General features: G+C 34.0%; 1 protein-coding gene across 2 annotated transcripts in view; it reads left to right on the plus strand.

Annotated features, from left to right (window-relative positions):
- ATRNL1 (attractin like 1) overlaps window positions 1-15,297 on the plus strand; it is a 788,891-nt gene that overhangs the window by 121,311 nt on the left and 652,283 nt on the right. For both annotated transcript variants that reach the window (XM_040486565.1, XM_040486566.1), the window contains exon 10: window positions 8,809-8,963. In XM_040486565.1, the coding sequence (XP_040342499.1) occupies window positions 8,809-8,963 (155 nt within the window). The remainder of the gene's footprint in view (window positions 1-8,808; window positions 8,964-15,297) is intronic.

The following is a 15,297-nucleotide window of genomic DNA, read 5'->3' on the forward strand; positions in this document are numbered from 1 at the left end:
ATGGATATATCTTTTGGGGTGGATCATTTGGCCTTTATCAGGTTGAGGAATTTCCCTTCTATCCCTGTTTTGTTGACTGCTGTTATCATGCATGGCTGTTAGATTTTGTAAATAACTTCTCCTGTATCTTTTGAGATTATCATTTAGTTTTTTTTCTGTATTCTACTAATATTGTGTGTTACATTGATTTTCAGATGTCAAGCCAATTATGCACTCTTGGGGTAATCTCCACTTGGTCATGGTGTATAATTCTTTTTATATGTTACTGGTTTTGATTTGCTAGTATTTTATTTAGGATTTTTGTGTCTCTTTTCTAAAAGAATATTAGTCTGTAGTTTTCTTGTGATATTGTTGGCTTAGGTATAAGATTCCTACTTTCTCATAGAATGAGATGAGTAGTGTACCATCCTATTTTATATTTTTGAAAAATTTATGAACAATTCACATTATTCTTCTTTAAATACTTGCTAGAATTCACCAGTGAAGCCATCAGGCCTTCCCCCACCTTTTTTTTTTCAAATTTCCTTGGTCTCTTTATTTGTTACAGGTCTATTCAGATTTTCTGATTCTTACCTCAGTTTGGGTAGTTTGTATCTTCCTAGGACTTTGTTTATTTCATATTGTTGTTTGTATGTAGTTGTTTAGTATTGGATTATAGGCTGACTTATTTCTGTCAGAATGATATGTGCCTTCTTAATATCTTGATTTTAATAATTTGAGTTTCTCTCTTTATTCTTGTTTAGTATACCTAAGAGTTTGTCAATTTTTTGATCTTTTAAAAGAAAAAACTTTTCGCTTCATTGATTCTCTCTATTGTGTTTCCAGTCTACATTATATTCTTTCCTGTTCCAATCTTTATTTGTTTTTTTAATTCTTTTTTGCTATGGGCTTTTGGTTTGCCCTTTTATCCAGTCTCTTAGGATATAAGTTTAACTATTGAATTCTCATTTTTTCTTTAAATACATGTGTCTACAAATATAGATTTCCCTCCAAAGTATTGCTTTTGGTGTCTTCTATGTTTGTCTTGTCTTCATTTTCATTCATCTCAAAGTATTTTCTAATATGCTTATGATTTTTTCTTTGACCCACTTATTATTTTGGAGTGTTTCATTTCCACATATTTATGATTTTTCTCAAATAACTTTCTTTTTGTTTTAATTATTTTAATTCCATTATAGTTAACATACAGTGTAATTTTAGTTTCAGGTGTACAATACAGTGATTCAAAACTTACATACATCACCCGCTGCTCATCACAAGTGCACCCCTTCATCCCCATCACCTATTTCACTCATCCCCCCATCCATCTCCCCTCTGGTTTGTTTATTCTCTGTATGTTCTCAGTTCTCTATAGTTAATAGTCTGTTTCTTGGGGCACCTTGGTGGCTCAGTTGGTTAGGTGTCCAACTCTTGGTTTGGGCTTGGGTCATGATCTCCTAGTTTGTGAGGTTGAGCCCACGTTGGGGCTGCAGTTAGCAGCACGGAGCCTGGTTGGGATTGTCTCTCTCCTCTCTCTCTGCCTCTTCCCTGCTTTCACATTCTCTCTTTCAAAATGGACAAATAAACATTAAGAAGAATGAGTCTTTCTTGGTTTGTTTCTCTTTTTTTCCTTTGCTTTTTTTTTTTAATGTTTTAAGTGTTTATTTTTGAGAGAAAGAGAGAGAGAGAGAGAGAGAGAGAGAGAGAGAGAGAACGAATAAGGGAGGGGCAGAGAGAGAGGGAGACACAGACTCCGAAGCAGGCTTCAGGCTCCGAGCTATCAGCACAGAGTCAGATGCATTCACGAACCGTGAGGTCATGTCAGCTGAAGTTGGACGCTCAACTGACTGAGCCACCCAGGTGCCCTGCTTGTTTTGTTTCTTAAATTCCACATATGAGTGAAATCATATGGTATTTTCCTTTCTCTGACTGACTTATTTCACTTAGCATTATACTTTCAAGCTCCATCCATGTCATTGCAAATGGCAAGATTTCATTCTTTTCTATGGCTGAATAATAGTCCATCATACGCACACACGCGCACATGCATGCACGCATGCACACAACTACACCCCACATCTTCTTTATTCGTTCTTCAGTTAATGGACACTTGTACTACTTCCATAATTTGTTCATTGTGTCTCAAATAACTTTCTGTTACTTATTTTTAATTTCATTCCATTGTAGTCAGAGGGCATACCTTGTATATTAATCTTTTTAAATTTATTGAGGTTTATTTTATGACCTAGTATATAGTCTGTCTTAGAGAATGTTACATGTGTACTTGCAAAAACTGTGTATATTGGTGGTGTTGGCCGTGGTGTTCCTCATATGTCTGTAAGGTTCGTACTAGGCAGATGTATTTCCTTGTTTATCATATAGTTCAATTCATTTTTGAAAGTTAGTATTGAAGGTTGCTACTGTTATTATTGACTTACCTGTTTCTTCTATTATGTCCATTTTGCCCCATTTTGGGGGTGTTCTGTTGTAAAGTCATATGTGTTCATAATTGCTAGAACTTTGTGATGGAATGGTCTTTTTATCACGATGAAATATTGCTATTGAAGTCTAGGAACGTTTTTGTTTTAATGTCTGTTTTGTTTGATGTTATAGCTACTACAGCTTTCTTATGTTTATTGTCTGCATAGAATATTTTTCTATCCTTTTTCTTTCAATATATTTGCACCTTTCAATCTAAAGTATGTCTCTTGGAGAGCATATAGTTGGTACCTGTTTTTTTTTTTTAATTCTGTCTCACAATCTCTGACTTTTATTTGTATATTTTAATAGCTTCAATTTAATGTTATTTTTGATATATTTGAATTATCTGCCATTTTACTCTTTCTTAAATATCTCATTTGTTATTGTAGATAATAATGCTTTCTGTTACTCTTTTTTATTGCTCTTCCTATTAAATATTTTCTAGTGTAACATTTTAATTCTTTAATGGTTTTTAAAATAATTATTTTAGTTACTTGTTTAGTGTTCGTTCAGGGCTTATCATATATATCTTAACAGAATATACTTCAGACTTCTACTAACTCAACTGCAGGGAAATATAAAAATGTTTCTCTTTTAGAACTCTATTCTCTTTTTCATCTTTCTTTTTGTGGTATGATAACTACATATATGTGTATATGTATATATATATATAAAATCTATATATGTTACAAACTCAACAATATATTGTTATTGTACTAATTTTATATACTTTTATATCTCAAAGAGATAGAGTATAAGGAAGAGCAAGTATATATTTCTTATGTAAACTTGCTATTAAATACTTTTTTGTGTTTCTTTTTCATTTGTTCTTGTTGATTTATATTACTATTTGGCATCATTTTCTTCAACAGAGTTTTGCTTCCCTCTGTCACTTTGCTGTTATTGTCAAATATATTACATTTCTATATGTTTTAGGTCCAGCAATGCACTTGTATATGTGTTGTTTTATAACGATTGTTTTTCCTTTCTAGCACTCTGGATTGATATACCTGATCCAAAACTGAACAACTTCCTTTAGTATATTGTAAGGAGGATTTTCTCCCCAAAAATGTGTTAATTTTTGTTCATCTTGTAATGTCTTCATTCTGTTCATTTTTGAGAGGTAATTTTATAAATATAAGATTCTTGGGTGACATTGTTTTCCAGATTTCTTGAGGTATAATTGGCAGATAAAAATCATGTATTGTGTATATGTGATGTTTAGATATATATACATGTGAAATGATTATCATAGTCAAGCTAATTAACATACCATCATCTTACATAGTTCCTGTTTTTTGTGTGTATGGTAAGAATGCTTACAATGCACTGTCTTAGCAAGTTTCAAGCATACAATATAGTCTTATTAACTATAGTAACCATGCTGTATATTAGATCTTCGGAGCTTATTTATTTTGCATAACTGAAATATTGAATGCTTTGACCTATATCTTGACCCTCCCTGCCCCCCCCTCCCCGGGTCCCCCAGCTCTTGTAAACCACCAGTCTACTCTGCTTTTTTGAGCTTGACTTCTTTTTAGATTCCACATATAGGTGAGATCATGCAGTATTTGTCTTTATTTCACCTGGCATAATACTCTCCAGATTCAGGGGCACCTGGGTGGCTCAGTTGGTTAAGTGTCCCATTTCAGCTCAGGTCATGATCCTGTGGTTTGAGAATTCAAGCCCCACATCAGGATCTCTGCTGTCTGTGCAGAGCCTACTTTGAAGCCACTGTCTCCTTTCCCTCTGCCCTCTCCTGCTCATATTCTCTATCTCTCTCAAAAAATAAACATTAAAAAGTATTCTCCAGATTCATCCATGTTGTTGTAAATGGCAGGATTTCCTGCTTTTAAAAGGCTGAATATATGTATACATTTTCATTGCTGAATAACATTATGTATGTGTGTGTGTGTGTGTGTATATATATATATATATATATATATATATATATACACACTACATTTTCTTCATTTACTTACTGGTGGACACTTAGGTTATTTCCATATCTTGGCTACTATGAATAATGCTTCAGTGACCATGAGAATGCAGCTATATCTTTGAGATACTGATTTCATTTCCTTTGGACATCCACCCTGAAGTGGGAATTCCGGATTATATGGTAGCTCTTGGTAGTTCTGGTTTTAACTGTTTGAGGAAGCTCTATACAGTTTTCCAGTTGATTATCCCAATTTACTTTCCCACCTTTTACTCCACAGCCTCAGCAACAATTATTTCTTATCTTTGGATTGTAGCCATTCTAATAGGTGTGAAGTGATATCTCATTTTGGCTTTATTTGCATTTCCAAGATGATTAGGGATGTTGAGCACTTTTTCATTTATGTGATGGCAGTCTGTGTGTCTTCTTTGGAAAAACGTCTATTCAACATCATTTGTCTATTGTTTAATTGGATTGTTCTTTTTTTTTTCTGTTGAGTTATATGAGTTTTCATATATTTTGGATATTATATTTTCTCCATTCTGCAAAACCAAGCCCAGTGTCGAGGGCCTCCCATTTTTTTCCCCTTGGGCAGTGCTTGAAGTGTTCAGGGTTATGCATCTTCTTCCCGTGCAACAGGGTTGAGCCAGCTGTGTGTACTCATGAGCCATCTGCAGAAGCTCAAGTGTGCCACGTGGGGGAGGGAATTATGGATCGCTGGGGACATGTCTGTGCTATTTGAGGTATGTTTGCAGGTGATGTATCATAAGAAGTTCATGGATGGGCCTCTTGGTAGAGTTCATGAGGTGATTAGTAGAAACCTTAGCTCTTTGCTGAGTTTTGTGCCCTAGTCACTGTGAGTGCCCTTTTTCTTCCTCTGCCAGTGCTCTCATAGTTCTGGATGGGGTGAGAAAGAAGTGGTCTGGTTGGACATAATCCCACTTGGCTGTGGCAGCTAGACACATACTATGCTGTCATTGCCCCTGTGGGAGTAATTGTAAGTTGAAGAGGTTTCTCTTGGGAGTGCAGTTTTTGCCTTGAGGTGGGGGGGGGGGGGGTGTGATGTGGTAATGTGAAACTGTTCTTACTGTCTTTCGTCCTCCTATTCTTGGAAGTTTTGCTCTAAGTGGTCCTGAGACTTCTCTCTGGACTTCTGGGCTCCCACAAAGGTGCTCTTGTCTCTACATGAGCTGATAAAAATCTGTTTTTGTGGGAGGATGAGGTCAGAAAACTCTTATTCCATCATCCTACGTAGGTCCTGTTTTTTTCACATTTTTTTCATTCAGCACACTGCATATGTTTGCATATGTTATCATTTCCAATCCCAAGTTGGCTGTATGTCCTGTTGGGTTTCTCTTGTATGCAAAAGCATCATCTTCCTCTTGCTGCTTTTATGATTTTCTCTTTCTTTGTGGTCTTCAGCATTTTTACTGTTTTATGTCTGAGTGTGGTTCTTTCTGTGTTTTTTTTCCTACTTGGATTTCATTGAGTGTTTTGGATGTGTATGTTGGTGTTTTTCATCAAATTTAGGAAGTTGTCAGACATTATTTCTGAAAACTTTTTACCACTCTCTCCTCTGCATTAGTGTTCTCAGTAAATGCATGCTGTGGCCATTAATGGCACTCCACATTTCTTACAGGCCCTTCATTTTCATCTCTGTTCTTCAGATTGCTGAATCTCTTTTTCCTGCTTTCTACCTCAGTGATTTTTTTTCTTCTGCTTGCTGAAATTTACTATTTACCTCTCCCATAAATTTAAAAATTTTAATTATTACACTTTTTAACTTTTTGGTGATTTCTGTATCTTTGTTGTTTTATATTTGATAAGGCATTGCCATGTTTTCCCTTACTTCTTTAAATCTTGATGTCTTTAAGACTGAACATACTTGTAATAGCTGCTTTGAAGACCTTTTGCTTCATCGGACTTCTGGGGCCTCAAAAGCAATTCTGTTGCCTGATTTTTCTGTGTGTATAGGTTACTCTTTCTTATTTCATCGCATGTTATAATTTCTCCTGAAAGCTGAACGTTTTACATAATATAGCAACTCTGGATCCTGATTTTTCTCCTTTTCTGGAACTGTTGTTTGTTTAGTGACTTTGCTGAACTGTTTCAGTGAAGTCTTTTTCTTCCTTCAGTGGATCCTCTGATGCTGCTCCTCCCAGGAGGCAGCCTGGGGTGCCCCAAATCACCCCTGGGTGATGGCAGTTTTAGCAGGGTTCTCTTGGACTTTTCCTTCTGACCTCTCTGGTGAGCTGAGTGTATTACACCCACCTGCTAGTCACCACTAACTGTTGACTGATTGCTGTAGTATTCTCAACAATGCTCTGGGGCATTAATTGCTTCATAGTCTGTTTGAATTCAGTGTCCATCCCTTTTCAGGGGCAGTCTTTATGAGGCCAGTCTTAGGGATTCTGACCCTCTTAGGGCTCTTCTTAGCTGTCTTTTCCCCTGCTTCTCTCTGGTGAACTTCTGTCTGTTCTACGTTTGGCTGTCTCAGTTGCTTACGACCAAAACCTCCGTTGTTTTTTTGAGTGCCCTTTAGGCTCGGAGTTTCCCCCCCTTTTGTTATAAATAAACTCAGTTCCCTTGGGAGAGCTGTGGCACTCTTTTTCTTAGTCTGCCTCTCCCTGGTGTGGGGCAGGGTGAGACTCAGTGCCAGTACTTTCGAATTGTAGGTGGGTCAGTGGCTTGTCCTTTCTGGAGTGATAACACTGTGTTATGTGCAGGGCACTGGATGGGGATGGTGGCCTTTGCTCTTCTCAGCTTTCATGTAACTTCTGCCCTGTGACTGATGTGGGGTAAAGAGTTACTGGCCCTCTTAGCCTCCTAGGCCTGATGTATAGCTTGCACTAACGAATGAGGGCTAGGAAGAGGATGAGCATTCAGACCTCTCCTGCCTTCTCCTTGAATGGAGTTTCTACCACCAGAGCTGGGGGCCATGAGCAGTATTGTCTGCCTGCTGTTCCTGGTTAGATATCCATGGCCTGGAGAAGGAGCTCTCTCTGTTATTATCTTTACCCACCTGGGGTTCAACTTATTTATCGTTGAACTGCAGAGGGAGGGTGCAGACACAGGGAAGGATGACAGCAGATAACGGGTCACATATCATGGACTGCTGCCGTTCTTACTGAAATTTAGTAGATACTGAAATTGAGTAAATATTTATTGGCTGTAGGGTGCCTGGCTCACCCAGTGGAAGAGCATGCAGCTCGATCTCAGGGTTGTGAGTTCAAGCGCCATGTTGGGTATACAGATTGCCTAATAAATAAACTAAAAAAAAATTTTGTTTTGCTTTTTGCTAAATTTTTCTGAGAACTTAAGTGTCGTTTCTGTAACTTGCCAATTATAGTTCTTTTCCGATACAGTTTGTGGAACTTCTCATATTGCCATTCTGGAAGTCAGCTCCATATTCTTTAGCCATTAATTGCTATAGGTTTTTGAGATATATATATAGTATTTATACCTTACTTACGATACTATATGTACTAGGTTTACATTCTGATTCTTTTTTAGTACTAGTGCTTTTTATTTTAGAAAACTTACAAAGTATTGACTCATATGTCATGCAGCTTTATTGTACGGCGATACATTAAAGTGAAATATAATTGTGAGCATATGTTTATAGTACTTTCTCTTAGTTAATTTTTCCTTGAACATTTATATTAATTTAATGTTTCTAAAAATACACGTGATTTTACACAACAATATGGATATATCTCAAAAACAATCTTGAGCAAAGGAATGTACACACAAATGAGTACTAGGTATATGATTTTACTTTATAAAGTACAAAGAAAAAAATACAAATATAACAGACAATCCTAAAATTTGTGTGGAGCCACAAAAGAATCAGAATAGTGGTAATATTCTTTTAAAAATATATCTCAGTAGTGTTTACTTAGTTGTGTTCATCTTGTGAAAATTCATTGAATTTTAGACTTATGTGCACTTTTATGCATATTATATTTAAGAACTTAGATAATATATTATGAGATCCATATGAATTATTAGTTTTAACTGAATACAATTGAGAGTAAATTTACTATATTCAACATTCTATTTACTTTGGTATTTAAAATTGGTGGTACTTCGGTCCTCTAGTTTTAAGGACACTTGTTTCCTACATTTATAAATGAAATAAAAGTTCATAATATACATTATTATAAAATCATGAACAATTATGTTTAATATTGTTGTTTCCTCAAAGCATTTTAAGATACTGTGCATCTCAAAATACTTCAAAAATGTTGAAATTTAGAAGCCATTTATGAGTTTAAAAAATGAAGCATGTTATTTTCACAATTCTAAGGAAAATTCTATATGCAAGTTAGACCCTTTATATAATATATATATATAATCAGGGAGGTCTTTTTATCCTGTGTAATACATTTTTAAATTTTATCCTGTAGGACTATTTTGAAAGAAAGTGGGTTTGCCAGATATCTTCATTCAGCTGTTCTTATCAATGGAGCTATGCTTATTTTTGGAGGAAATACCCATAATGACACTTCCTTGAGTAACGGTGCAAAATGTTTTTCTGCCGATTTCCTGGCATATGACATAGGTATGTATCTGTTAGGATTGTACATAGTAGGAAATATCAGCAATTTGTCATGTAGAGATTCTCAAATAATATTAATCAACAGCATGTGTATATGTCATTTTAGAGATAAATTCAGAGATAAAGTCCAGGAGAACAGACATTCTAGGTTTGAATGTCCTTTTTGAAGGCTTTTGTGTAATGTATCCCTATGTGAGCAATTTATCAGTCTGTTGAGTTTGATTGTTGCCATATTAGGTTTGATAATAGGTAGATAATGGAGCACTATCAAGTTATATAAATTACAAATAGTAGGAATGCAAGCATTTTAGAGTTAGTGGGTATGAGCAAAGATGCATTTAAATCAAACACACCAGATATAGTTACTTGGTGTAGGAAGACGATAGAAGTATAGATACAATAGAGCTAAAGAAGTAAGATCTGGGGACAAGATGGAAACCCAGAACATACCTAGGAATGAAAGTAAAGTATCTAAATAAGAATCTTTTCCAGAGAACCAGAAATACAGTGCATTTTTACAGTTCACCTGATTTTAATTATGCTATCTGTAGTCCTATCAATTTCTAAATATTAAATGACTGTATTTTTTGAAATACTAAATTTAGCTACCCATAGACTATTATAGTGAAAACATTTCTTTTCTGTGTATCATTTTATAGATAAAGCCTAGTTGATATTTAAAATATGTTTAGCAGTAGTTCAGAGCTCTTTTAATTGGTGGTGTAATGTAATAAACCAATTTTAAGCTATTAAGAAACATTCTGATGAATTAAGAGACCAAAGAATAACACATTTTATAGATTTAAGAGGTTTCTTTTGCTCTTGAAGATCATAAAGACACATAGTCTACTTTGAAAAATTATTTCAAATGGTGGCATATAAAGAAGTTATACCTATTAATATGAGATTTGATTTTATACTATGAATTTGGAAGGATATTCCTACTGATAAAAATAAACATGCTTTTTAACTCTAAACTATGTGTGTATCTTTCTGTGATTAATTATTAAAAAGAATCCACTGCCTTTAGGATTTTTAAATTCTAAATAATTAAATATTTACCTTTTTGGACTAATAATTTGAAGTGATGATTTATGATCAAAATTGGATCGTCTTGGCTTTTAGAAGGCTTGTAAATCAGTGCTGAGATCCTGAAAAATGGATTAAATGACATAGTGAATCTAGGCTCCTTATTATGATCTGTCATTGCCAGGCTGGGACCGTCCACATATTGTTTCGGCTGTGGTGATGAGACAGCAAGCTTATTTCCTTGGAAGTAGATGGTTTGTTTCCCTTTTACGAATAAAAATCCTAGAAAAGTGTAGAGTTTTGTTGTTATTGTTAAAATCTATGAATTGACATTTTGAAACTTTCAAGAAGATTTTTTAGGGAATTTCCACCTAATGTCTCTACTTTAATGAAGAAATTAATGTTGAGCTATTTTGTACCTGACGTATTGAGAAATTATTTTTATTTCTTCCATATTGTTCAAGATTATTATATTTTAGATTTTATGTATCAAAACAACTCACCTAGGTGAGAAAAATTAGAGGTGTTAGTTTCAGAGAGGCGGGAGAGACAAAAGGAGAGGGGGAGAGAGAGAGAGAGATCAGATTATCATTTTTCTAATTATTTGTTAAGTGTTTCTAAGAATTAGATACTATGCTAAGGGCTTTGCACACAACATCTTAACCTCTCTAGTAACTTTGTAACAAGATGTTAATATGTTGGTTTCCAGAATATTAAGCAGATGAGAGAAAAGGGAATTTACCCAAAGCCATGCAGGCAGCAAGTGGTACGTATAGCTTTTGTAACTTGCTGTCGTCTTACCGCTTGACTACCACATGATGCTGTTTTTTTTTGTTTTTTTTTTTTTTGTTTTTTTTGGTCCATTGTATGCTCTTAATTTTGGCAACAAATTATCAGACACCTATGTTTAATAATATTTCTTAATGCTGTAGAATGATAGAAGCAGATATCAGTTTCATTTTTCAAGCAAATTGTTCAAATGGAAGGAAGAACAACATTTTAAACAGTATTATATTTTAACATAACAGTAACAATTGACAAAGCATTAACAACATTAACAATAAAAATGTAAAGCAACCATATAATTCAACATAGGACAAAACTATTTTGTTTTATCTCATTTTATTATTTTTGTGCAGTTCCCAGTAAAATTCTCCCCACAAATCTGTTATTATTCTCTTGGGTTTGTGGCATCAAAGCCTGAAATATTTTCCTGGAAAAAATATTTTTTTATATTTCAGAAAATGTATTCCAGAACAATTGTTTTTCCTTATAGAGTATATTTTTTTTGTGGAAATAAAATACAACCATTGTGTAATGAACCAACTGGAAAATAGATGTGTTTTGAAAAAAGTCTTGTTCCTAAATTTTCTCTTTAGCATATTACCCTTGGACTTTTATGTCATATTTACCTGGAATGCCTTGAGGAGCTAATTGATTGCTTTGTATTTTGTGATGTTTAAATAAATAGGAATATTTGTGGCATTTAATTTTTCATTGCTCCAAAAAGTACTATTTCAATCTTACTGCCATAGTAATTTTTATAAAGTGAATATTGTTCATCTTTGAGGATATAACCTTGGCTTTACAGTTCTCGTTATATTATAGACGATAGATATGGAAGGCACATGACACTAACTTTTTAAGATGGCTGTACCTTGGCATCCCCTTTGAAGGCTGTAGGGAAAAAAAAAACCCTAGATCTCTATAATCAGGCTCTCTTAGATCAGGCACTGGGCATCTATATTTTAAAAATAAGTAACCCAAGTGCAACTGGGAATAGACCCAGGGCTGATGAATGGGACTGAATTAATTATAACATGTAGAATGATAATATTACCTAATGTTCTAGTCTGTAAATGTAGCTTGAAGTCAGATAACTTTGTTTTTTTTTTTTTTATTATTGTTAGTGGTATTATTATTGCTTTCAGAAAGCCACCATGACACCTTATTCAAGATAAAAATGATCTTTGTGGTAAAGATAACCTTCTGCTATAGATGTAATAGAAAAACATGCCTCATGTTGATCTCATGTTACTAGACATTTATACTTTGAAAGTCTTTGGCTGTACAAAGTCCACATTATCCTACTAGTTAGTCTTCTAGGGTCAGTAGGAAAAAGGCATCAGGTTGTTTGTTAGTTTGTTTTTCACATCTGTAAAGTGTCAGTAGGTGGTTTGACTGGGGATTTCAACACTTGTAAGTGGGAGATTGTCATGAATTGAAACATACCTTGAAATCGAAATGGATTTTGAGATAATATTTCAGAATCATCATATGAATAGCTATTACAAGAATTTTTGGTAGGCCTAACATATAATTGTGATGCTTTTAATTACAAATGGTAGTTGTTATTCTTCAATAAGAAAATTTACCCAGCGGTTAAGAAAATGTATAGAATTCTGAAACAAGATGAAGGACAACTCAGAGATACACTGATCATATTTTTTTCTCAAAAAGATAGTAGAAACATAAAAATGTGATTTCCCAGGTTAGATTACTTCAGAATAGGAGAGGGAGTAGGATTTCTATTAGAAATATATCTTGCAGAAAGCAGATATACTGAAACTGAAGCTGAAACTTTAAATCAGATTAAAATAATAAGAGTTTTCAAAATTTTATTTATTTTTTTTTTAAGTAAGCTCTACATCCAGTGTGTGGCTTGAACTCACAACCCTGAGATCAGGAGTCATGTGCTCTACTGAGTGAGCCAGCCAGGTGCTCCAATAATAAGAGTTTTAAAAATAATTTTTTTGAGTGTGGCAGTTTCACTTATGATGTTAATTTCTTTGTACATAATTATTTAAAAACAAACTCAGTAAACAAAACTGAAAAGTAATTTCATATTTGCAGAAGTAATATTTTAATTGGTAATGTGTGAAAATGTATATAGTTAACCACATAGATAAAGCACACTAAAGTTATAATTCACTGTACACTTAAAAATCACTTGACTAGTTTACACAGCATAGCATGCATATTTTTGTACACCCTTGTAGAGTATGTGTGCGTGTGTATGTGAGTGTACAATGGGTATAATTTTATAAGACCTATAATTTCATTAAAAATCATACTTAAAACATCTATTAAAAATTTTTTTTAAACATTTATTCATCTTTGAGAGACAGAGTGTGAGTGGGGTAGGAGCAGAGAGAGAGGGAGACACAGAATCTGAAGCAGGCTCCAGGCTCTGAGCTGTCAGCACAGAGCCTGACACAGGGCTCGAACTCACCAACCGTGAGATCATGACCTGAGCTGAAGTCGGACGCTTAACCGACTGAGCCACCCAGGCACCCCTCTAATTATTTAATTTTTTGAACACTTCAACAAAACGATAAAAATTCCAACTTGCTTGCTCTTTATGTTTAAAGCTATTTTCATTTTCTGGAAGTTATTTTATTCATTTCTTTGTTAATCAACATCTCTCTATGGCATTTGTTAAGTTCTTAGGGCTCTTCTTGGTGAAAGCAGCATGCTTTGCCTGGCCACCTGAAAGAACTCTCTTTGTCCATCAGAAAACCTCTTAGAATTATTCACACATTTTTTTCACTGAATTTAGCCAACTACTGTATTTAACTTTACTGTATTTTTTGCTCAAGGGGTTCTTTTTCTTTGTATAATTTACTATTACATAGAGGAAATAGTAGCTTCTTCTTTTTAAGAAAGAGTCCAGTAAGTAAAGGAAGAAGTGACTTCATTTTGAGAAAAGGGAGAATATTTGTCAAATGTTTCCTATGGTGCTTGGCACTTAACAAATGCTTTATAATATAATGCTGATAACACCTAATAACATCTGTGTAGTATCTATTACTGTGTTCTTGATAGAGAAGAAACTAATTTAGCATGTTTAAACCCAAACTCACATAGGTCATAAGATTGTATATTCAGAATTTGAACCCAAGCCTAAGCTCAGATTTCTTTTGAATCTACCCTCTAATTTGATACTGACTTTTTCCCTGATTTAACAAGAAAAAAATCTGAATGATCTTTAATTGGGAAAAAGGCATATAATATTTGTTAATGTAGCAAGACACTCAGAATTAGTTTTATTAGGAGATTTAGAGCTAATCAGATTTGTAAAGTCTATTTGAATTTTATTGTGTCTCCCCTCTCCCAACAAATTAATCAGAAAGTAGCAACCTCTGGATAGAAAATCAAGGAGAAAGAAAGGAATAATGAACAATAAATCTCCATTTCTCTTACCAGATCTACTAGCATTCTGAGAGATTGTTTTAAATGCAAAAATTGCTGAATAAAGATTCTTGTAATAAATATAAAGTTGAACAGAAGTTTTCAAATGCCTTAACACAATCCCAGGGGAAGAAAGGCAGGGGAAAGCAGTCATGAATATAGAATCAAAATTTAAAAGAAATTGTTAGCAAATAGAACTCAACAGTGTTTCAAAAGTGTATTAAATTATGACCAAGTAGTAGTTACTCTAGGAATTCATGTATGATTCATTATCAAGGAATCTATAAATATCATTTATTACATCAAGACTATTTATGGAAGCCAACAGGAAATATCAATGTATATTAAAACCATAAAATCATTTCAATTAAGATTGAGAGTCAAATAGTGATACGCACTTTTCCTGACAGAGAATAAGAAACTAAATACATGGTTATTGAGTGAATGTCAGGGGACGAAATCCTGAGTGAAACTGTGGGTGTGAATTAGATAACCTAGAAAAAGTGTGCACCTTTTACAACATTAAGAGGAGTTTTGACCTAACGGGGGAAAAACCCAGTGAAGCACCATCGTTTAAGGGGCAGCTGGGAAAACATTTTTGGCAATATTTTCTATTATAATTTTTCTACAATATTTTCTATTATAAAAGTATACAAACCATTAATAGAAGTTTTACTTCGTATTCATCTAGTTTTGAGTCTTGTATACACAATCTGTGTGTTCTTTTTAGTAATATGAATACTGACTTTTCAACTGGCATTTCAAGTGGATTATTAAAAGAATCTTCAAGATGTGTTCTTAAAGTATTACAGATACATATTTTCATGAAAAGCATGAATATATATAGGAAAATTAGCTAATGAATATTCATTTTCCACCTGTAATATATTATGCATCATTGATAAAATAAACCAGTCTCTGAATTTCAGCATAAGTTCTTAATGTAAGTATGTGGCCTCTCATAGGTAGATAATTCCAGTAGTACAGTGTTCTGACTGCTGAAATGTGGGTTTGAGAGACTGATAACTCTAATTTCTTGATCTTCTGTGTATTGAGCCTATAGTTTGTAAATAAATATTTAGTACCTTGCAGTATAAGTTTTTTTATATCTATATTC

The sequence above is a fragment of the Herpailurus yagouaroundi genome, unplaced genomic scaffold, assembly GCF_014898765.1.
Source record: "Herpailurus yagouaroundi ecotype Mexico unplaced genomic scaffold, PumYag 163, whole genome shotgun sequence".
NCBI lineage: Eukaryota > Metazoa > Chordata > Mammalia > Carnivora > Felidae > Herpailurus > Herpailurus yagouaroundi.